The sequence below is a fragment of the Trichomycterus rosablanca genome, chromosome 18 (genome assembly GCF_030014385.1).
Source record: "Trichomycterus rosablanca isolate fTriRos1 chromosome 18, fTriRos1.hap1, whole genome shotgun sequence".
Taxonomy (NCBI): domain Eukaryota; kingdom Metazoa; phylum Chordata; class Actinopteri; order Siluriformes; family Trichomycteridae; genus Trichomycterus; species Trichomycterus rosablanca.
In genome coordinates, this window is record NC_086005.1 from 1,016,375 (window position 1) to 1,041,465 (window position 25,091).

The following is a 25,091-nucleotide window of genomic DNA, read 5'->3' on the forward strand; positions in this document are numbered from 1 at the left end:
GGTTTTACAGTCCAGTGGACTAACTCGCTGCTCCTTTACACCACAAATGGTTTGATTTATTAAATGACGGGTGTGTAAATGTTGTGCATGTTTCTGGATTTCAGTGTATGGTGGACTGTATAAGTCAGAGTTTAATGATGTCCACATTTATCCTGGAGAAAATCTAAACCTGAAGTGTAACAACGCAACAAATAAAATCATAACCTGGACTCTAAATGGGCAAAAGATATTGAGTTCAAATGAAACCTACAACATCAACAACGTTACATCTAATCACAGTGGTAAGTTGTGATAGCCAGTGATAGCTCAGTGGTTAAGGTACTGGACTAGTAAGCAGAAGGTTGCCGGTTCAAGCCCCGCCACCAACAAGTTGCCACTGTTGGGTCCCTGAGCAAGGCCCTTAACCCTTAATTGCTCATCGTGTTCCGCTCATTCTGTAAGTCGCTTTGGATAAAAGCGTCTGCTAAATGCTGTAAATGTAAGTTATTAATATTCTAGTTCTGCCATGTTAACTAACTTTATTTATTTATTTACTGATTTAATGATTAATGATGTGCTGTTATTTGTTAAAGCAGAGCCGTCATGCTTGGCTATTTTTATTAGGAGAAAAGTCAGTGATTGTTACACACTTCTGTTGTCACTGGTCATGTGGACTCTCATGTGGAGTTTTGGTTTGTGTTCCACACCCCCCTCGGTCTTTACCTCTTGGCTCTGATTTGTTTCTTGTTTTAACACCTTCAGCTCTTTCTCACTGTGTGGGACGAATGAATGGTTACCTCTTTGTATCCATTTAAATAGGGATAGTTTGACTGCATCTATTAAAAAAAAAACATGTCGTCTCATGCCAGGGTTTGCTGTCAGATAACTCGTCTAATCACCAAGAGGAGGTCTGTCAATAATTAGTAGCTTTTGGACTGTAGGTGACTCTGTACCCAGTGAAGCAGGTTTATATTAATCTGGTGTTTATAAGCTCCTGGGCCCTGAAGCCTGAATGTTTGTTGTTGTTGATGATTCAGATGAAGTATAATAGATTGTTGTGCCACCTGAAAGCCACGATTTCTTTCTTTTACCTGCAGCATGAACGTAGCCTGAGAATTATTAAACTTTATACTTGTTTTAATGTTTATTTTAGGTGAATATTCCTGCTCAACATATGAGAACTCGATGCTCTATGTGGTCTGGCAGAGAATTACAGTCCGGCCATATCCTGAAATCCAAGTGAGCAATGAGAAGGTGATTTCCTGTGATGTTACGACCGTCTCTCTGCAATGCTGCGTTCAGGACGGTTATACAGTGGAATGGAGCAACTCGGGTTGTACCAACAATTCAGCAGGTCATACACACAACCTTTTTCATTCAGTGTGATAAATTAGCAGTACATTATTAAAAACATGCTTTCTACAGTTACAGTTAAAGCTTTATATGACCAAAAGTATTTGGCCAGAGACAACTCCATAATAATGGGTTTGGAATGAAGCTCATGCTCAGGTGTCCACTTACTTTTGACCAAATAGTGCAGAAGGATTTATGGAGCAGTTTTATCAGCAGTTTCAATTAAAAGTTTATTGGTTAGAAGCTGTTACAGATCAGCTAAACGTAACAAAGTAAAATACATTTTTTACAGCACAAGGCTGCATTTCATGTGAATATCAGATGAACGAAACGAGGTGCCAAGGTGCCACACCAGATCCAGCTGAAGTCTTGTGCCAACTCAATCCAGCTGCCAGTGGAGGTTTTAACAGATCAAACAAGATCAAAATTACCACACAGACAGGTGAGTATTTTATTTCATTATATTTAGTTTCATTACAGTTTATTATGATTAAGAGACGTTAAGTCCATTCGGACTCCTGACCATCATGTGGATATGTGGAGTTTATCTAGAACATCGGGTCTTCTGTTTGGGTCTTCAGGCTTCTTAATGGCTTAAAGTTTGAATGATGATAAAATGTGCAAATGTAAGTTTTTGCCGTTTGGTGTTTTGTGTGTTCTCGTCACAGGTCACCACCCTGTTAGAACTGACAGCACTTTGTTTTTGAGCTTGATTGTAGTGGTTTGATGATATAATGTCTCACACACATAAAATAAAATGCTTTTACCACCCAAGTTCCCCAAGTTATCGAGAGTCGCGTTAATGGATCTGTACGTTTAAAGGCTTTACCATCGTTGGTAGCAGCTCAGAAGAGTGTGTGGAGTTGGATGTTGGTGTGTAGAGATGGTTAAGGCAGGAAATACAGAAGAATGAAAATCAGGGGCCAGATACCTTAGCAACGACACTGGGTGTGTGGACGGGGTGACCAGGAACAATACAGCGTGTTCTGTTATGGAATATTCCAGAAGTTATTAACCATCATATAATATCATATAATTTATCATGATGCTCCCACTTCTGAATTCAACTGTGGGTTTGGAGTTCTTGTTAATCCTGTACACATATACAGCATCTAAATATTACTATACTTTATCTTAAAAAGGGGTTCATGCTCGTTTTAACCACCACAGTAAACACAATCAATACAGTAAACACAATCAATACAGTAAACACAATCAATACAGTAAACATAACTGAAGCCACCACAACAGCTTCAACAGCATCAACTACCATGATTAAGTTTTAATTTAATAATCTATATGAAGCTACACAGTATAAAAAGCTCAGTGATATTTTGGTCAACCACTACAGCACCAAAAAAGTCAGTTACTTAGTTTTATATATAATCTACATTATACTGTATATAATCTACACTATATATAATCTACACTATCTACACTATATCTAATCTACACTATATCTAATCTACACTATATCTAATCTACACTATCTACACTATATCTAATCTACACTATATCTAATCTACACTATATCTAATCTACACTATTTACACTATTTCTAATCTACACTATATCTAATCTACACTATATCTAATCTACACTATATATAATTTACACTATATCATACGTAGTTCATATTGTTTCACACATTTGATTTAGTGTTTATATAATCTGCTTTACTCTTTTTACAGACTACTATGTTTTAAGTTATTCAATGAAAATAAACCAAACTTTTGATGTTACCCTCTCCAACACTACAAGTGAAATGTACAAAAATTATAAAGAAACAATCGAGAAAAGAGTAAGTGTTACATCTATTATTATTATTGTTATTATTATTATTTTTTTAATATTATTTTTCTATTATGGTTATTATTTTTTTATCATTATTGTTTTATTTATTTTATTTTATAATTATTATTTTTATCCTTATTATTTTATTAATATCATTATTATCCTTGTTTTTTTATTATTATTATAATCATTATTATTATTTTTATCACTATTTTTATCTTTATTATTATCATAATTATTATTAATACTATTTTTATTATTAATATTATTATTATTACATTATTTTTATCATTTTTTTTGTCCTTATATTATTATTTTCTTTATTTTTACTATTACTATTATTATTATTATTATTATCATCATCATCATTGTTATTCTTCTTCTTTTATTATTAACAATATTATTATCATTATTATTATTATTATTATAAGCAGCATTAGTAATAAAATTATATACTTTTGGTTACAAAACTAAAACAAAACTCTGTGAATGTAACTGAAGTATTTATGTACTTATTTTTATAGATCAATAACAGTTACTCAGCTGTACCAGGATACTTGGGCTCTACAACAGTGACAGGTTTTAGGTAAAAATCATTTATTACATCATTTCATGTTAAATATTTATTATTTATCTGTGAGCTGGTGTGGTGTGATGGTTAAAGCGGTTAAAGCCATCATACACAAAACACTTTGATGGATGGACAGACTATCTATCTATCTATCTATCTATCTATCTATCTATCTATCTATCTATCTATCTATCTATCTATCTATCTATCTATCTATCTATCTATCTATCTATCTATCTATCTATCTAAACATGACGTGTGTGTTAACATGGTGTGTGTGTGTGTGTGTGTGTGTGTGTGTGTGTGTGTGTGTGTGTGTGTGTGTGTGTGTGTGTGTTTAACAGGTCCGGCAGTGTGATTGTAGACTACAATGTTACAGCATCAAGTGATAAACTTAATTTGACTTCAGCAAACTCAGATGTTGTTAAATATCTCACTGTAGACGGATTTGATGTGTTCAGAGATTCATTCATACAGAGAGGTAGGTTCAGTTCAAACCATTCATTTAATGATCACTGTTGTATAAATAAGATATAAATCTGCTTTATATATGAATCAAGATTTAAATACATCAAACTATTTGTGGTGTGAATTTGTTTTACAGTCCAGTGGACTAACTCGCTGCTCCTTTACACCACAAATGGTTTGATTTATTAAATGACAGGTGTGTAAATGTTGTGCATGTTTCTGGATTTCAGTGTATGGTGGACTGTATAAGTCAGAGTTTAATGATGTCCACATTTATCCTGGAGAGAATCTAAACCTGAAGTGTAACAATGCAACAAATAAAATCATAACCTGGACTCTAAATGGGCAAAAGATATCGAGTACAAATGAAACCTACAACATCAACAACGTTACATCTACTCACAGTGGTAAGTTAGTAATATTCTAGTTCTGTCATGTTAACTAACTATTTATTTTATTTACTGATTTAATAATGAATGATGTGCTGTTCAGGATTTGTTTGTATATACAGAACCAGTCAAATGTTTGGACATTTATTCTCATTTATTGTTTTTTCTTACTTTGAATTGTTTCCTACACTGTAGATTAATACTGAAGAGATCAGAACTATGAAGGAACACAAATAAATAGGGATAGTTTGACTGCATCTATTAAAAAACATGTCGTCTCATGCCAAGGTTTGCTGTCAGATAACTCGTCTAAAGGTCCTTTCACACCACGTTTTTTGGCCTGATTTTCGTCGACTGGTCGGCGCTAGATTTGCCGGCTAGGGAGCAACTCGGCGTTCTCTTGGTGATCGAATCTCGGCTCTCAATCGCTGTGTGTGAACTATTCAACAGCTCAATCCGAGCGACCGAGATGAGATATTCAGCTTGTTAAATATCTGGATCTGAGTCTCACAACTGGCAATGACTGCTATGTCGAACAGCCAATGAGAACGCACGACACGGTGTGACAGGAAACACAGAATAATATAGTTTATATCAGAACACATCGACACACACAAGTTTTATAGTATTTCTGAGCTTATCATTCTCTTTAAAACATAATACCCACGCTGCATTGCAAAAAATATTTATTAACCTTCAACTCACTACAGAACAATCGTGTTGCCAAATCCACTTAGATTCATTTAATTTTCCTCTTTGATTTTACGCTGCACATCAGCTCACAAACTTTGATCTCTTGCTACTTGTTGACGTGCATTTTTGGACGTGGTATCATTAAACCCCTCGTCCCAGATAGATGGTGTAGTGTGTGACCCCCCATCACGACCAGTAGCGTTAAATACACACCGAGTTGAAAGACTCCCGATTACAAGAGATCCAGTCATGTAGTGTGAACTTGACATAAGAATCACCAAGAGGAGGTCTGTCATAAATTAGTAGCCTTCACACTGTAGGTGACTCTGTGCCCAGTGAAGCTGGTTTATATTAATCTCATGTTTATAAGCTCTTGTGCCCTAAAGCCTGATTTGTTGTGCCACCTGATGTTTTTTAGGTGAATATTCCTGCTCAACATATGAGAACTCGATGCCCTATGTGGTCTGGCAGAGAATTACAGTCCGGCCATATCCTGAAATCCAAGTGAGCAATGAGAAGGTGATTTCCTGTGATGTTACGACCGTCTCTCTGCAATGCTGCGTTCAGGACGGTTATACAGTGGAATGGAGCAACTCGGGTTGTACCAACAATTCAGCAGGTCATACACACAACCTTTTTCATTCAATGTGATAAATTAGCAACACATTATTAAAAACATGCTTTCTACAGTTACAGTTAAAGCTTTATATGATTAAAAGTATTTGGCCAGAGACAACTCCATAATAATGAGTTTGGAATGAAACTCATGCTCAGGTGTCCACTTACTTTTGACCAAATAGTGCAGAAGGATTTATGGAGCAGTTTTATCAGAAGTTTCAATTAGTTTATTGGTTAGAAGCTGTTACAGATCAGCTAAACGTAACGAAGTAAAATACATTTTTTACAGCACAAGGCTGCATTTCATGTGAATATCAGATGAACGAAACGAGGTGCCAAGGTGCCACACCAGATCCAGCTGAAGTCTCGTGCCAACTCAATCCAGCTGCCAGTGGAGGTTTTAACAGATCAAACAAGATCAAAATTACCACACAGACAGGTGAGTATTTTATTTCATTATATTTAGTTTCATTACAGTTTATTATGATTAAGAGACGTTAAGTCCATTCGGACTCCTGACCATCATGTGGATATGTGGAGTTTATCTAGAACATCGGGTCTTCTGTTTGGGTCTTCAGGCTTCTTAATGGCTTAAAGTTTGAATGATGATAAAATGTGCAAATGTAAGTTTTTGCCGTTTGGTGTTTTGTGTGTTCTCGTCACAGGTCACCACCCTGTTAGAACTGACAGCACTTTGTTTTTGAGCTTGATTGTAGTGGTTTGATGATATAATGTCTTACACACATAAAATAAAATGCTTTTACCACCGAAGTTCCACAAATTATCGAGAGTCGCGTTAATGGTCCTGTACGTTTAAAGACTTTACCATCGTTGGTAGCAGCTCAGAAGAGTGTGTGGAGTTGGATGTTGGTGTGTAGAGATGGTTAAGGCAGGAAATACAGAAGAATGAAAATCAGGGGCCAGATACCTTAGCAACGACACTGGGTGTGTGGACGGGGTGACCAGGAACAATACAGCGTTTTCTGTTATGGAATATTCCAGAAGTTATTAACTATCATATAATATCATATAATTTATCATGATGCTCCCACTTCTGAATCCCACTGTGGGTTTGGAGTTCTTGTTAATCCTGTACACATATACAGCATCTAAATATTACTATACTTTATCTTAAAAAGTGGTTTATGCTTGTTTTAACCACCACAGTAAATACAATCAATACAGTAAACACAATCAATACAGTAAACACAATCAATACAGTAAACACAAGCACCTTCGGCCGCTGTTTTTAAATCACTCCTAAAAACATACCTTTATAAGCTGGCATTTGAACAGTGAGGAGCTGTGTTAATTTTAATTGTTTAGTCTATTTGTATTTGTTTTATTTTGTCTCTTACTCTGTATTTTTATTTGGTTCTTACTTTTTTAATATAATGTTGTGTTATGTTTGCTTATTCGATGTACAGCACTTTGGTCAACGTAAGTTGTTTTAAGAGTGCTTTATAAATAAAATTTACTTACTTACTTACTTACTTACAATCAATACAGTAAACACAATCAATACATTAAACACAGCCAATACAGTAGACACAATCAATACAGTAAACACAATCAATACAGTAAACACAATCAATACAGTAAACACAATCAATACAGTAAACATAACTGAAGCCACCACAACAGCTTCAACAGCATCAACTACCATGATTAAGTTTTAATTTAATAATCTATATGAAGCTACACAGTATAAAAAGCTCAGTGATATTTTGGTCAACCACTACAGCACCAAAAAAGTCATTTACTTAGTTTTATATATAATCTACACTATATATAATCTACACTATCTACACTATATCTAATCTACACTATATCTAATCTACACTATATATAATCTACACTATCTACACTATATCTAATCTACACTATATATAATCTACACTATCTACACTATATCTAATCTACACTATATCTAATCTACACTATATATAATCTACACTATCTACACTATATCTAATCTACACTATATCTAATCTACACTATATATAATCTACACTATCTACATAATATCTAATCTACACTATATCTAATCTACACTATATATAATCTACACTATATCTAATCTACACTATATATAATCTACACTATCTACATAATATCTAATCTACACTATATCTAATCTACACTATATATAATTTACACTATATCATACGTAGTTCATATCGTTTCACACATTTGATCTAGTGTTTATATAATCTGCTTTACTCTTTTTACAGACTACTATGTTTTAAGTTATTCAATGAAAATAAACCAAACTTTTGATGTTACCCTCTCCAACACTACAAGTGAAATGTACAAAAATTATAAAGAAACAATTGAGAAAAGAGTAAGTGTTACATCTATTATTATTGTTATTATTATTATTTTTTTAATATTATTTTTCTATTATGGTTATTATTTTTTTATCATTATTGTTTTATTTATTTTATTTTATAATTATTATTTTTATCCTTATTATTTTATTAATATTATTATTATCCTTGTTTTTTTAATATTATTATAATCATTATTATTATTTTTATCACTATTGTTATCTTTATTATTATCATAATTATTATTAATACTATTTTTATTATTAATATTATTGTTATTACATAGTTTTTATCATTTTTTTTATCCTTATATTATTATTTTCATTATTTTTACTATTACTATTATTATTATTATTATTATTATTATTATCATCATTGTTATTATTATTCTTTTATTATTAATATTATTATTATCATTATTATTATTATTATTATTATAAGCAGCATTAGTAATGAAATTATATACTTTTGGTTACAAAACTAAAACAAAACTCTGTGAATGTAACAGAAATATTTATGTATTTATTTTTATAGATCTATAAGTGTTACTCAGCTGTACCAGGATACTTGGGCTCTACAACAGTGACAGGTTTAAGGTAAAAATAATTTATTACATCATTTCCTGTTAAATATTTATGATTTATCTGTGAGCTGGTGTGGTGTGATGGTTAAAGTGGTTAAAGCCATTATACACAAAACACTTTGATGGATGGACAGACGATCAGTGTCAACTGATATCAGTAACGGCCCGTTCCATGTGAAGGGACTCGTGATCATGCAAACGAGCTGAACCGTTTTACACAAGGTTCAACAATGTCCCTTCTCACATACAGCATTCATCGGTAAGGCCCCAACCCCCCCCCCCCCCCCCCCCCCACACACACACACATTTAACTCTATGGACTCTAAGCTGACAAATTCCTCAGTGCCTTCATCCACCGTTTCATATATATACATACAGTATACGTATTAAATATATATACACTGTATGGTTGTGCAATATGTGTAGAGTTCTGTGTTTTGCTGCTGTAACGAAACAATTTCCCTCTGAATTAATAAAGTTCTATCTATCAGTCCGTCCATCTATCCATCCATCCATCCATCCATCCATCCATCTATCCATCTATCTATCTATAACATGACGTGTGTGTGTGTGTGTGTGTGTGTGTGTGTGTGTTTAACAGGTCCGGCAGTGTGATTGTAGACTACAATGTTACAGCATCAAGTGATAAACTTCATTTGACTTCAGCAAACTCATGTCTTGTTAAAAGTCTCACTGTAGACGGATTTGATGTGTTCAGTGATTCATTCATACAGAGAGGTAGGTTCAGTTCAAACGATTCATTTAATGATCACTGTTGTATAAATGAGATATAAATCTGCTTTATATATAAATCAAGATATAAATACATCAAACTATTTGTGGTGTGAATTGGTTTTGCAGTCCAGTGGACTAACTCGCTGCTCCTTTACACCACAAATGGTTTGATTTATTAAATGACAGGTGTGTAAATGTTGTGCATGTTTCTGGATTTCAGTGTATGGTGGACTGTATAAGTCAGAGTTTAATGATGTCCACATTTATCCTGGAGAGAATCTAAACCTGAAGTGTAACAACGCAACAAATAAAATCATAACCTGGACTCTAAATGGGCAAAAGATACTGAGTTCAAATGAAACCTACAACATCAACAACGTTACATCTAATCACAGTGGTAAGTTAGTAATATTCTAGTTCTGTCATGTTAACTAACTTTATTTATTTATTTACTGATTTAATAATGAATGATGTGCTGTTATTTGTTAAAGCAGAGCCGTCATGCTTGGCTATTTTTATTAGGAGAAAAGTCAGTGATTGTTACACACTTCTGTTGTCACTGGTCATGTGGACTCTCATGTGGAGTTTTGGTTTGTGTTCCACACCCCCCTCGGTCTTTACCTCTTGGCTCTGATTTGATTCTTGTTTTAACACCTTCAGCTCTTTCTCACTGTGTGGGACAAATGAATGGTTACCTCTTTGTATCCATTTAAATAGGGATAGTTTGACTGCATCTATTAAAGAAAAACATGTCGTCTCATGCCAAGGTTTGCTGTCAGATAACTCGTCTAATCACCAAGAGGAGGTCTGTCAATAATTAGTAGCTTTTGGACTGTAGGTGACTCTGTGCCCAGTGAAGCAGGTTTATATTAATCTGGTGTTTATAAGCTCCTGGGTCCTGAAGCCTGAATGTTTGTTGTTGTTGATCATGCAGATGAAGTGTAATAGATTGTTGTGCCACCTGAAAGCCACGATTTCTTTCTTTTACCTGCAGCATGAACGTAGCCTGAGAATTAAACTTTATACTTGTTTTAATGTTTATTTTAGGTGAATATTCCTGCTCAACATATGAGAACTCGATGCTCTATGTGGTCTGGCAGAGAATTACAGTCCGGCCATATCCTGAAATCCAAGTGAGCAATGAGAAGGTGATTTCCTGTGATGTTACGACCGTCTCTCTGCAATGCTGCGTTCAGGACGGTTATACAGTGGAATGGAGCAACTCGGGTTGTACCAACAATTCAGCAGGTCATACACACAACCTTTTTCATTCAATGTGATAAATTAGCAGTACATTATTAAAAACATGCTTTCTATAGTTACAGTTAAAGCTTTATATGACCAAAAGTATTTGGCCAGAGACAACTTCATAATAATGGGTTTGGAATGAAGCTCATGCTCAGGTGTCCACTTACTTTTGACCAAATAGTGCAGAAGGATTTATGGAGCAGTTTTATCAGCAGTTTCAATTTAAAGTTTATTGGTTAGAAGCTGTTACAGATCAGCTAAACGTAACGAAGTAAAATACATTTTTTACAGCACAAGGCTGCATTTCATGTGAATATCAGATGAACGAAACGAGGTGCCAAGGTGCCACACCAGATCCAGCTGAAGTCTCGTGCCAACTCAGTCCAGCTGCCAGTGGAGGATTTAACAGATCAAACAAGATCAAAATTACATCACAGACAGGTGAGTATTTTATTTCATTATATTTAGTTTCATTACAGTTTATTATGATTAAGAGATGTTAAGTCCATTCGGACTCCTGAGCATCATGTGGATATGTGGAGTTTATCTAGAACATCGGGTCTTCTGTTTGGGTCTTCAGGCTTCTTAATGGCTTAAAGTTTGAATGATGATAAAATGTGCAAATGTAAGTTTTTGCCGTTTGGTGTTTTGTGTGTTCTCGTCACAGGTCACCACCCTGTTAGAACTGACAGCACTTTGTTTTTGAGCTTGATTGTAGTGGTTTGATGATATAATGTCCTACACACATAAAATAAAATGCTTTTACCACCCAAGTTCTCCAAGTTATCGAGAGTCGCGTTAATGGACCTGTACGTTTAAAGGCTTTACCATCGTTGGTAGCAGCTCAGAAGAGTGTGTGGAGTTGGATGTTGGTGTGTAGAGATGGTTAAGGCAGGAAATACAGAAGAATGAAAATCAGGGGCCAGATACCTTAGCAACGACCCTGGATGTGTGGACGGGGTGACCAGGAACAATACAGCGTGTTCTGTTATGGAATATTCCAGAAGTTATTAACTATCATATAATATCATATAATTTATCATGATGCTCCCACATCTGAATTCCACTGTGGGTTTGGAGCTCTTGTTAATCCTGTACACATATACAGCATCTAAATATTACTATACTTTATCTTAAAAAGTGGTTCATGTTTGTTTTAACTACCCCAACAGTTTCGACATCCACAACTGAACCCACCACAACAACCACAACTGAAGCTACCATAGCAACCACAACTGAACCCACCACAACCACAACTGAACCCACCACAACTGAACCCACCACAACCACAACTGAACCCACCACAACAACCACAACTCAACCCACCACAACAACCACAACTCAACCCACCACAACAACCACAACTGAACCAACCACAACATCCTTAACTGAATCTAACACAACACCCACAACTCAACACTCAACAACAACCACAACTGAACCAACCACAACAACCACAACTGAATCCACCACAACAACCACAACTGAATCCACCACAGCATCCTTAAATGAATCCACCACAACAACCACAACTGAATCCACCACAACAACCACAACTGAATCCACCACAGCATCCACAACCGAACCCACCACAACAACCACAACTGAATCCACCACAACAACCACAACTGAATCCACCACAGCATCCACAACTGAATCCACCACAGCATCCACAACCGAACCCACCACAACAACCACAACTGAATCTACCACAACACCCACAACTCAACCCTCAACAACTACCATAACTGAACCAACCACAACAACCACAACTGAATCCACCACAACAACCACAACTGAATCCACCACAACACCCACAAATGAATTCACCACAAAAACCACAACTGAATCCACCACAACAACCACAACTGAATCCACCACATCACCCACAACTGAACCAACCACACCACCCACAACTGAATCCACCACATCATCCACAACTGAATCCACCACAACAACCACAACTGAACCAACCACAACAACCACAACTGAATACACCACACCACCCACAACTAAATCCACCACAACACCCACAAATGAATCCACAACAACAACCACAACTGAATCCACCACAACCACAACTGAACCAACCACAACAACCACAACTAAATCCACCACACCACCCACAAATGAATCCACCACAACAACCACAACTGAACCAACCACAACAACCACAACTGAATCCACCACAACAACCACAACTGAACCAACCACACCACCCACATCTGAATCCACCACAACAACCACAACTGAATCCACCACAACACCCACAACTCAACTCACCACAACAACCACAACTGAATCAACTACAACACCCACAACTGAATCCACCATAACAACCACAACTCAACCTACCACAACAACCACAACTGAAGCTACAATGGCCACCATAACTGAACCCACCACAAAAACCACAACTGAAGCTACCACAAAATCCACAATTGAATCCACCACAACACCCGCAACTGAATACACCACAACAACCACAACTGAAGCTACAATGGCAACCACAACTGAAGCTACAATGGCCACCACAACTGAACCCACCACAAAAACCACAACTGAAGCTACCACAAAATCCACAACTGAATCCACCACAACACCCACAACTGAATCCAACTCAACCACAACTGAACCCACAATTGAAAACACCACAACAACCACAACTCAACCCACCACAAAATTCACAACTGAATCCACCACAACACCCAACTCTGAACCCACCACTACAACCAACACTGAAGCTACCACAACAGCCACCACAACAACCACAACTGAACCCACCACAGCAACCACAACTGAACGCACCATAACACCCACAATTGAATCCACCACAAAAACCACAACTGAATCCAAAACAATCACAACTGAACGCAACACAGCCACAACTCAACCCACCACAACAACCACAACTCAACCCACCACAACATCGACAACTGAATCCACCACAACACCCACAACTGAATACACCACAACACCCACAACTGAATCCACCAAAACACCCACAACTGAATCCACCACAATACCCATAACTGAACCCTCCACAACAACCACAACTGAAGCTACCATAGCAACCACAACTGAGCCCACCACAACAACCACAACTGAAGCCACCACAACACCCACAACTGAATGCACAACAACAGCCACAACTGAATCCACCACATCATCCACAACTGAATCCACCACAACAACCACAACTGAACCCTCCGCAACAATCACCACTCAACCAACCACAAAAACCACAACTGAACTCACCACAACAACCACAACTGAACGCACCACAACACCCACAATTGAATCCACCACAACAACCACAACTCAACCCACCACAACACCCACAACTGAATCCACCACAGCATCCACAACTGAACCGACCACAACTGAACGCACCACAACACCCACAATTGAATCCACCACAAAAACCACAACTGAACCCACCACAACACCCACAATTGAATCCACCACAACAACAACAACTCAACCCTCCACAACAACCACAACTGAATCCACCACAACAGCCAACACAACTGAATCCACCACAACTGAATCCACAGCAACCACAACTGAATCCACCAAAACCACAACTGAACCCACCAGAACAACCACAACTCAACCTACCACAACAACCACAACTGAACCCTCCACAATGACCCCAATTCAACCCACCACAACTGAATCCACCACAACAACCACAACTGAACCCACCACAACAACCACAACACCCACAACTGAACCCACCACAACAACCACAACAACCACAACTGAATCCAACACAACAGCCACAATTGAAGCCACCACAACAACCACAACTGAATTCACCAAAACCACAACTGAACCCACCACAACTACAACAACTCAACCCACCAAAACACCCACAACTGAACCCACCACAACAACCACAACTGAACCCACCACAACAACCACAACTAAACCCTCCACAACAACCACAACTGAACCCACCACAACAACCAAAACTCAACCCTCCACAACAACCACAACTGAATCCACCACAACACCCAAAACACCCACAACTGAATCCACCACAGCATCCACAACTCAACCCAACACAACAACCACAACTGAATCCACCACATCAACCACAACTGAACCCACCATAACAACCACAACTGAACCAACGACAACAACCACATTTGAACCCACCACAACAACCACAACTCAACCCACCATAACAACCATAACTGAAGCCGCCACAAAATCCACAACAGCTACTTCATCATCAATCACAGGTACGCCTTTAAAACCTTTTTACTTTTTAACATGTATTTTACCATTATTAAATGATCATGATGAAGTTTTCATTTTATAATCTATATGAAGCTGCACAGTATAAAGAGCTCAGTGATATTTTGGTCAACCACTACAGCACCAAAAAAGTCAGTTACTTAGTTTTATATATAATCTACACTATACTGTATATAATCTACACTATCTACACTATATATAATCTACACTATATATAATCTACACTATATATAATCTACACTATCTACACTATATCTAATCTACACTATATCTAATCTACACTATATCTAATCTACACTATATATAATCTACACTATATATAATCTACACTATATATAATTTACACTATGTATAATCTACACTATATATAATCTACACTATATATAATCTACACTATATAAAATCTACACTATATATAATTTACACTATGTATAATCTACACTATATATAATCTACACTATATATATAATCTACACTATATATAATCTACACTATGTATAATTTACACTATGTATAGTTTACACTATATATAATTTACACCATATATAATCTACACTATATATAATTTACACTATATATAATCTATATATAATACACTATATATAATCTAATATATCTACACTACACTGTACATAATTTACACCAGTGGTGGCTGCTGGTCTTTCAAAGAGGGGAAGCTCATTTTCGGCTTACATCATAAAATTTGTTAATTTCTTTATACATAAATTCCGCCCTCCGTTCCTTTTCAAGAAAATGGCCTGTGATCCTATCGTACCAAGTAGGCGTCTTTTCCAGGGACTTGACCGGTGCCCTCTCAAATGGGTTGCAGTTTGTTTTTGACTTTCGTCTTTTCAGTGTAGATCTCAAAATAGCTTTCAATAAAAACGGGATTCAGCCTTTCGACTGATCCTCCAATCATCTCGCAGAAGCTTCGCATCCAGACATGCCCACAGCTCCATTTACCCCCATCTCGCAGAAGCTTCGCATCCAGACATGCCCACAGCTCCATTTACCCCCAGAGACGCTCAGCTTCTGCGGGTAAATGCATCGACGCTCCGGGAATGTATGAGAAGTTCAAGTCAGTCGATTTGTGATAAGTAGCTGATTCTGAACAAACTCGTCTTCAAGATGAACGTGTTCTAACGCATTTGTAGTCAATGAAATGTTAACACAAATGTACATATTTGACCATTTAATTTTTGACATTTTAAGGGAAGCTGAGCTTCCCTTGCAGTCTTAGAGAAATCGCCACTGATTTACACTATATAATCTACACTATCTACACTACACTGTATATAATTTACACTATATATAATCTATACTATATAATACATATTTTATATCATTTTACATATTTGATCTTGTGTTTATATAATCTGCTTTACTTTTTTTTTACAGACAAACATGTTTTAAGTTTTTCAATGAAAATAATCCAAACTTTTGACGTTACTCTCTCCAACACTACAAGTAACATGTACAAAAAATATAAAGAATTAATCGAGCAAAAAGTAAGAGTTACATCCATCATCATCATCATTTTTATTATTATTTGTATTATTATTATTATAAGCAGTATTAATAATAAAATTATATACTTTTGATTAAAGAAATAAGTAAAACAAAACTCTGTGAATGTAACTGAAATATTTATGTACTTATTTTTATAGATCCATAATAGTTACTCAGCTGTACCAGGATACTTGGGCTCTACAACAGTGACAGGTTTTAGGTAAAAATCATTTATTACATCATTTCATGTTAAATATTTATTATTTATCTGTGAGCTGGTGTGGTGTGATGGTTAAAGCCACGCTGCTCATAACGGTTGTGCACAGGGACGAATGAGACACAACATACACAAGACATCACTTCAATGGATGGATGGACTAACAGTGTTAACATGATGTGTGTGTGTGTGTGTGTGTGTGTGTGTGTGTGTGTGTGTGTGTGTGTTTAACAGGCCCGGCAGTGTGATTGTAAACTACAATATTACAGCATCAAGTGATAAACTTAATTTAACTTCAGCAAACGTGGAACTCGCTAGTACTCTCACTACAGACAAATTGAATGTAAACAGTGATTCATTCACTCAGAGTGGTAAGTTCAGTTTTATTATTGTTCTTGTATCACAAGTCACATCTAAACATCATATTACACACACACACACACACACGTACACGAGTATTTTGAACTGCTTTTACTCTTCAGTTTGGTTTTACAGTCGCTTTACTAACTCGCTGCTCCTTTACACCACAAATGGTTTGATTTATTAAATGACGGGTGTGTAAATGTTGTGCATGTTTCTGGATTTCAGTGTATGGTGGACTGTATAAGTCGGAGTTTAATGATGTCCACATTTATCCTGGAGAAAATCTCACCCTGAAGTGTAACAACGCAACAAATAAAATCATAACCTGGACTCTAAATGGGCAAAAGATACTGAGTTCAAATGAAACCTACAACATCAGCAACGTTACATCTACTCACAGTGGTAAGTTAATAATATTCTAGTTCTGTCATGTTAACTAACTTTATTTATGTATCACAAGTCACATCTGAACATCATATTACATACACCGATCAGCCATAACATTAAAACCACCTCCTTGTTTCTACACTCACTGTCCATGTTATCAGCTCCACTTACCATATAGAAGCACTTTGTAGTTCTACAATTACTGACTGTAGTCCATCTGTTTCTCTGCATGCTTTGTTACCCCCTTTCAACCTGTTCTTCAATGGTCAGGACCCCCACAGGTATTATTTAGGTGGTGGATCATTCTCAGCACTGCAGTGACACTGACATGGTGGTGGTGTGTTAGTGTGTGTTGTGCTGGTATGAGTGGATCAGACACAGCAGCGCTGCTGGAGTTTTTATAAACCTCCATAAAATCCTCACTGAGAATAGTCCACCAACCAAAAATATCCAGCTGACAGCGCCCCGTGGGCAGCGTTCTGTGACCACTGATGAAGGTCTAGAAGATGACCGAATCAAACAGCAGCAATAGACAAGCGATCGTCTCTGACTTTACATCTACAAGGTGGACCGACTAGGTAGGCGTGTCTAATAGAGTGGACAGTGAGTGGACACGGTATTTAAAAACTCCAGCAGCACTGCTGTGTCTGATCCACTCATACCAGCACAACACACACTAACACACCACCACCATGTCAGTGTCACTGCAGTGCTGAGAATGATCCACCACCTAAATAATACCTGCTCTGTGGTGGTCCTGTGGCAATCCTGACCATTGAAGAACAGGGTGAAAGGGGGTAACAAAGCATGCAGAGAAACAGATGGACTACAGTCAGTAATTGTAGAACTACAAAGTGCTTCTATATGGTAAGTGGAGCTGATAAAATGGACAGTGAGTGTAGAAACAAGGAGGTGGTTTTAATGTTTTATATACTGTATATACACACACATATATACTTTGGACTACTTTTACTCTCCTATTTGGTTTTGTTGTCTTTTATAAAATAAGAACTATATATAAGAAAAGAATCCAGAGATGAGAATGCAAAATCCGTCATAAATTAGTAGCTTTTGGACTGTAGATGACTCTGTGCCCAGTGAAGCAGGTTTTATATTAATCTCGTGTTTATAAGCTCCTGGGCCCTGAAGCCTGAATGTTTGTTGTTGATCATACAGATGAAGTGTAAATACGAAGGATCTTTAAAAAGTTTCCTCACTTTTATATTGTGGTTATAAGCGGTGAGGGTGCAGTAGGAGGAGGAGTAATCGCTCAAGACTGAGAGACGCTTATAGTCCAGATTTAGCTCCATCTGATTTCCACCTTTTTGGACACTGAAAGAAGCTTTAAGGGGAAGAAGATTTTCATGTGATGATGATGTGAAAGCCACAGATTCTTTTACCTGAACATAGCCAAATAATTAAACTTTATACTTGATTTAATGTTTATTTTAGGTGAATATTCCTGCTCAACATATGAGAACTCGATGCTCTATGTGGTCTGGCAGAGAATTACAGTCCGGCCATATCCTGAAATCCAAGTGAGCAATGAGAAGGTGATTTCCTGTGATGTTACGACCGTCTCTCTGCAATGCTGCGTTCAGGACGGTTATACAGTGGAATGGAGCAACTCGGGTTGTACCAACAATTCAGCAGGTCATACACACAACCTTTTTCATTCAATGTGATAAGTTAGCAACACCTTATTAAAAACATGCTTTCTACAGTTACAGTTAAAGCTTTTTATGGCCAAAATTATTTGGACACCCTATAAAGTATCTCCATTTGCCTAAACAAGCACCAACTTCAACCAATTATCACCTTTGGAATTAATTGAAATGTTGATTGGAGTCGGGGTTTCTTGCCCAACACATTTACATTTTCAGCATTTAGCAGACGCTTTTATCCAAAGCGACTTACACAATGAGCAATTGAGGGTTAAGGGCCTTGCTCAGGGACCCAACAGTGGCAACTTAGTGGTGGCGGGGCTTGAACCGGCAACCTTCTGTTTACTAGTCCAGTACCTTAACCACTGAGCTATCACTGGCCAACACCAGCACCTGACCTTACAAATGCTGTTATGACAAAAGAAGCACAAACCCCCCCAGACACATTTCAACATCCTGTAGAAGAAAAATCCTTTTCTAAAACAGTGGAGGCTTTAAGAGCTACAAAGGCAGAGCAGACATCTCCATTATAATGGGTTTGAAATGAAGCTCATGGTCAGGTGTCCACTTACTTTTGACCAAATATTGTACAAGAATTTGTGGATTAATCCAATCTGTTAATTTAAATAAAAACTTTATTGATTAAAAATACATAAATTGTCATTAAGCTGAATAAATAAATAAATGATGGTGGTTTATTGTATTGACAGCACAAGGCTGCATTTCATGTGAATATAAGATGAACGAAACAAGGTGCCAAGGTGCCACACCAGATCCAGCTGAAGTCTCGTGCCAACTCAATCCAGCTGCCAGTGGAGGTTTTAACAGATCAAACAAGATCAAAATTACAACACAAAATAGTGAGTTTTTTTATTTATTTATTTAATTTTATGATTAAGTGACGTCAAGTTGATTCTGACTCCTCGTATAGTGGTTTTCCAGAACATCCGGCCTTCTGTTTGAGTTTGCAGCCTGTATTTCTTCAAAGAAGAGCAGCTCCATTTTAGTAAATTTTTGTTGCGTTGTTTTTTAGCGGGTGTTGACTGTTCTGATGGTACATTTGGAGTTGGATCACTGGGAACCAACCGCATTGCTGACTGTGGTGTCGGCCTGGTCGGCAATCAAACAGCTCAGTGTAATTCAACAAAACAGTGGGAGGTGATAAAAGACAATTGTGTCCTGCAGAACATTCAAAATCTGAAAACTGAATCTCAGGTAATCTCATTTTATAGTGATTATTCTTTAATCTTTTATCAAACGTTACAGCAAATAATTGTATAAATTAATAATAAATGATTTACTTAATCGTGTGTTTCATTGTGTAAATTACATTGACTTTAACTTTTATTTGATGTCAGACAGGATGAACCTGAGATAGTTCATGTTTTATCTGCTCAACTTCATTTCATTTATTAATAAACATCCATTCCTGCATTTCAGACCTGCAACACATTCCAAATAAAGTTGGGACAGTAAAGCATTTACCACTTTGTAATGTTGTTGTTTCTTTTCACCACTTAAAAGAGGTTTTGGCACCGAGGAGACCAAGTGATTTAGTGTTTCAGCTTTTATTTGGTCTCGTTCTTCCTGCAAGATGCAGGTGGTTTTGCATCATCTGGTTGAAAAATGCTGGACGTCCCTGGAAAAGATGACGTGTTGAAGGCAGCACATGTTGCTCTAAGATCTCAACGTACTTTTCTGTATTAATGCTGCATCACTGAGTGTAAATGACCTTTACCAAGGGCACTGACACGCCCCCATACCATGACAGACCCTGGTACTGACACGCCCCCATACCATGACAGACCCTGGTACTGACACACCCCCATGAAGCTTCTTTTTTGCACAGTAAAGTTTTAAGTATAATTTGTGCAGTAACTTCTTGATGCTGGAGGTTCTTGATGCTGTCTGAGGGATGGAAGATCATGAGCATTCAGATTAATCTCGCACCCTTGGCCTTTGCGCACATGAATTCACTATTCAGTTTTTTCACCTCATTGCTCGCCCTAAATTGCCCCCGTCCCAACTTTTTTTGGAATGTGTTGCAGGCCTGAAATGCAGGAATGGATGTTTATTAAAAAATGAAATGAAGTTGAGCAGATAAAAGATGAAATATCTCAGGTTCATCCTGTCTGACATCAAATAAAAGTTAAAGTCAATGTAAGGAACTCTGTGTTTTTATTTTATCTGCATTTTGGGGTTGTAATTTATACCTGTTTTTTTTCTCTGAAGAATTTAGTGCCTCTTGACATCCCTACATTTGTGGCGAACCTTACTGAAGTTACTCAGAAAAATTCTTCTGTGATCCAAAACTCAGAAGCGACCATATTAACCATCGTCGACATTCTTAAGAAAATTGCCAACGTCTCTAAAAACATCTTAGTTAATGAAGCCACCATGCTGGTAAGTTTACTCAAGTTCAATCTGCTTCTGGTTTTTAACTAACTATGTTCATTATATAATGGTGTAAAAAGAGAATCATACCTGTTGACAGAACTTAAAAAAATTATAGTTTCTCTAAAACCAGGACAACAACAACAAAAATAATAACAACACGTTTTTGATTCATTTAATGATGAGTTGCACTTAGGGTTTTATTGTTAACAGTGTTGTACCTCTTGCCATCTTCCCATATCTCTTTCATACTGAGCTAAATACTAGCAGTTCCTGCATCTTCATGGATGTTTTTTCTTCCTGAAATCTCCTGTGACTTCCTGAATGAGATGCTGCTAAGAATCCTAGACCTGTAAAAATAGTTTTGTTCCTAACTTCAAGCTAACAGGACTAGCTGAAAAAAGCCTAGATGTATTTATTAGCTAATTTCCTCACCAGTTAAGTTTGGTAAACTGGATTATTGTTTTGATTGTATTTAATGACCTGATAGAATTCTGTGTGATAAACATGCATTAATGGGGGCAGTTACTTTATCACACCACAGTACAGTGATAAATGGTAACAGCTCACTTACTAAATGAGATTTGATCAGATGTGATCTGAAATTTCTATTTTAGGATTTTCTAAAAACAGTGGATGTTCTTGGATCAGCAGAGAAGCAATGGGAGGAAATAAACAAGAACAGCACAACCAAACACACCAGTTCTGATCTTCTGAAGGCTATTGAGGATTTTGGAAGCAGACTCTCAGATGTGACCTTTACCACTTCAACAAACTTTACCTTTATAGAAAGAAAAACCACCAATAAATCCTTTTCTGAGGACATCGGTAAAAATTTAACTACCCACATAAATATACCAGACATCAAGGAAAATACTTCCATCACCATTATAGTCTTATCAGCTTTTGACAATATTTTACCTGTTAGAAACCAGACCTGCACAGACTGTAGTCTCAATGGCACCAGGATTAATGGAGATGTTGTTGTGGTCCAAACTCAGCCAAAAATTAATAACATCTCTCTTAAATACACTGTCAAAAATACGAGAATGGGAAACCCTCAGTGTGTCTTCTGGAACTTCAATCTGTTGAATAACACTGGAGGATGGGACTCGACTGGATGTAAACTAATACAGGATCAGAACGGATCAGTTACATGTGAGTGCGATCACACGACCTCTTTTTCAATCCTGATGTCGCCGTTAACTTTAAGTCCGGCTGATATCGTCATTTTGGACTATATCACTTACATCGGCGTCGGTATTTCAATGGCCTGCTTGGTTTTGTGCCTCATCATTGAAATCCTCATCTGGAAATCAGTAAAAAGAAACGAAACATCCTACATGCGCCACGTCTCCATCGTTAACATCGCCGTCTCCCTGCTAATCGCCGATATATGCTTCATCATCGGAGCAGCCATTGTTAAAAACGGAGAGAAGACACCAGTACCCTCCTGCACCGCTGTAACCTTCTTCATGCACTTCTTCTATCTCGCTCTGTTCTTCTGGATGTTGTTGTTAGCGCTCCTGCTCCTGTACCGCACCATCATGGTCTTCAACCGACTTTCCAAATCTGCGATGATGGCTACAGCGTTCAGTGTTGGGTACGGAGCGCCGTTACTCATCGCCGTCATTACTGTGGCATCTACAGCTGGAGGTGGAGGATACGTCACAGCAGTGAATGCTTGCTGGCTGAACTGGGATAAAAGCAAAGCTCTCCTGGCGTTTGTGATTCCTGCTCTGACTATCGTAGCTATAAACCTCCTGGTGATGGTCGTGGTTCTGTATAAGATCCTGAGGAGAGGATTAAACGCCAGCGTTCAGCGAGATGAGAAACACGCCCTGCTGGTCATTGCTAAATGTGTAGGAATCTTAACACCTGTCTTTGGTCTGACATGGGGATTCGGTATCGGGACCATGGTAACACAGAAGTTTGGACTCCATGTGGTGTTCGCATTGCTCAATTCACTACAGGTACTAATTTTATACACATTTATTCTATCTGTAATTTGAATTACTCACATTTTATTGCTACCACATTATTAAATATTGTAAATGTAAATATAAATCTAAGAAAAATGATTTTCTCTTTACAGGGTTTCTTCATTCTAGTATTTGGACTGTTGCTGGACAGTAAGGTGTGTGTTCATTATATCGTGTAATCTGGGGATTTCAGTGATTCTGCATCTGTTCCTGTTCTGTGACTGAGTGATTGGAATGTGCACTATTAATAAACATACAGCACCATATGTTGCATACACCAGTGAGGCATAACATTATGACCACCTTTTTAATATTGTGTTGGTCCTGACCCATCGAGACTCCACTAGACCCCTGAAGGTGTGCTGTGGTATCTGGCACCAAGATCCTTTAACCCATGAATCACCTCTTTAGCTAAATCAACTATTTAACCATATTTAATAGACAGGTGTAGTTTCATTAGCCACACCCAGGCAGGGTCTTGTCGATGGCAATAATAAACTACAAACAAATATAAAATAACACAAATCTGTGAGTTTTAAAACAAACATCTTCTAGTTATTCAGTCACAAATAAAGAACATCTGCAGAAATCATTGAGACTCGGATGCCGCTGTGGTTTTATTGTTGCTCACGACTGTGTTTAAACTGTTTCTGCTTGTTTTGCTGTGGCAGGTTAGAGAAGCCTTGGCAGGAAAGTTGGTGCCGAGGAATCTCAGCTCTATGCCCACCAGGGTAAAAATCCTTCATCTACTACTGTGTTTTATTTTATTTACCTTTTATGATGTTGTTACTGACACTGTTTGTATGTTACAGAGCACAGGTCAAGGACCATCATCCTCGAGCGGACTTTCTTTATTTCAGAGGCTACGACAGAGAAGTATGTAGAAACGTATTTTTTATTTTATAACATGTTTTATAATATGTCATTATTAACGTAATATGGGCCACCTAGGTGTTTTGACGACCACCCAGTAAAAGTGAGGGTTACTTTCCTAATACCATACAGCCAAACAACTAGAACACCCAAGATATTACTTTATTTACTTCTTACATTTATATGGATAAATATTATTTCTATTAATACTATTTTGGAACCCACAATGTGAAACAAGCTAAAAATAAGTAGAAAACTCACTTACAGCATCTGTCCCTCACAGTCACCAAATTTCAACCCATATAAGAAAAGAATAGTGGTCCACTCCTACAGTACAATTGCAAATACTTGTAGAATATGTGCCAATGTGTTTTGGTGTTTGGTAGCTCATCTTATTTAATAAACTGATAGTTTTTGTTTGGATCGTTTGACCATATCATTCTTATCGAGTCTATCCCAGCTTTTCAATGGGCGCAAGGCACACAGTAACACCCTGGACGGGGCACCAGTCCTCCACATAGAAAGGACCCGGACCTCCCTGCCTGGGGATCGAACCCAGGACTTTCTTGCTGTGAGGTGATCGTGCTACCCACTGAACCACTTGATCAAAATCAATAATCAAAATTAATTGGAAGGACATGCTGCAAAGTTAAACATCTTGAGAATGTGGCACCA

General features: G+C 37.3%; 1 protein-coding gene across 1 annotated transcript in view; it reads left to right on the forward strand.

The window, feature by feature from the left end:
- LOC134332854 (adhesion G-protein coupled receptor F1-like) overlaps positions 1–25,091 on the forward strand; it is a 38,672-nt gene that overhangs the window by 13,248 nt on the left and 333 nt on the right. The window contains exons 2-10 of the mRNA XM_063014687.1: positions 13,824–15,011; positions 18,956–19,156; positions 19,884–20,027; positions 20,201–20,382; positions 21,400–21,570; positions 22,179–23,534; positions 23,657–23,698; positions 24,215–24,274; positions 24,356–24,419. Coding sequence (XP_062870757.1) covers positions 13,824–15,011; positions 18,956–19,156; positions 19,884–20,027; positions 20,201–20,382; positions 21,400–21,570; positions 22,179–23,534; positions 23,657–23,698; positions 24,215–24,274; positions 24,356–24,419 — 3,408 coding nt within the window. The remainder of the gene's footprint in view (positions 1–13,823; positions 15,012–18,955; positions 19,157–19,883; positions 20,028–20,200; positions 20,383–21,399; positions 21,571–22,178; positions 23,535–23,656; positions 23,699–24,214; positions 24,275–24,355; positions 24,420–25,091) is intronic.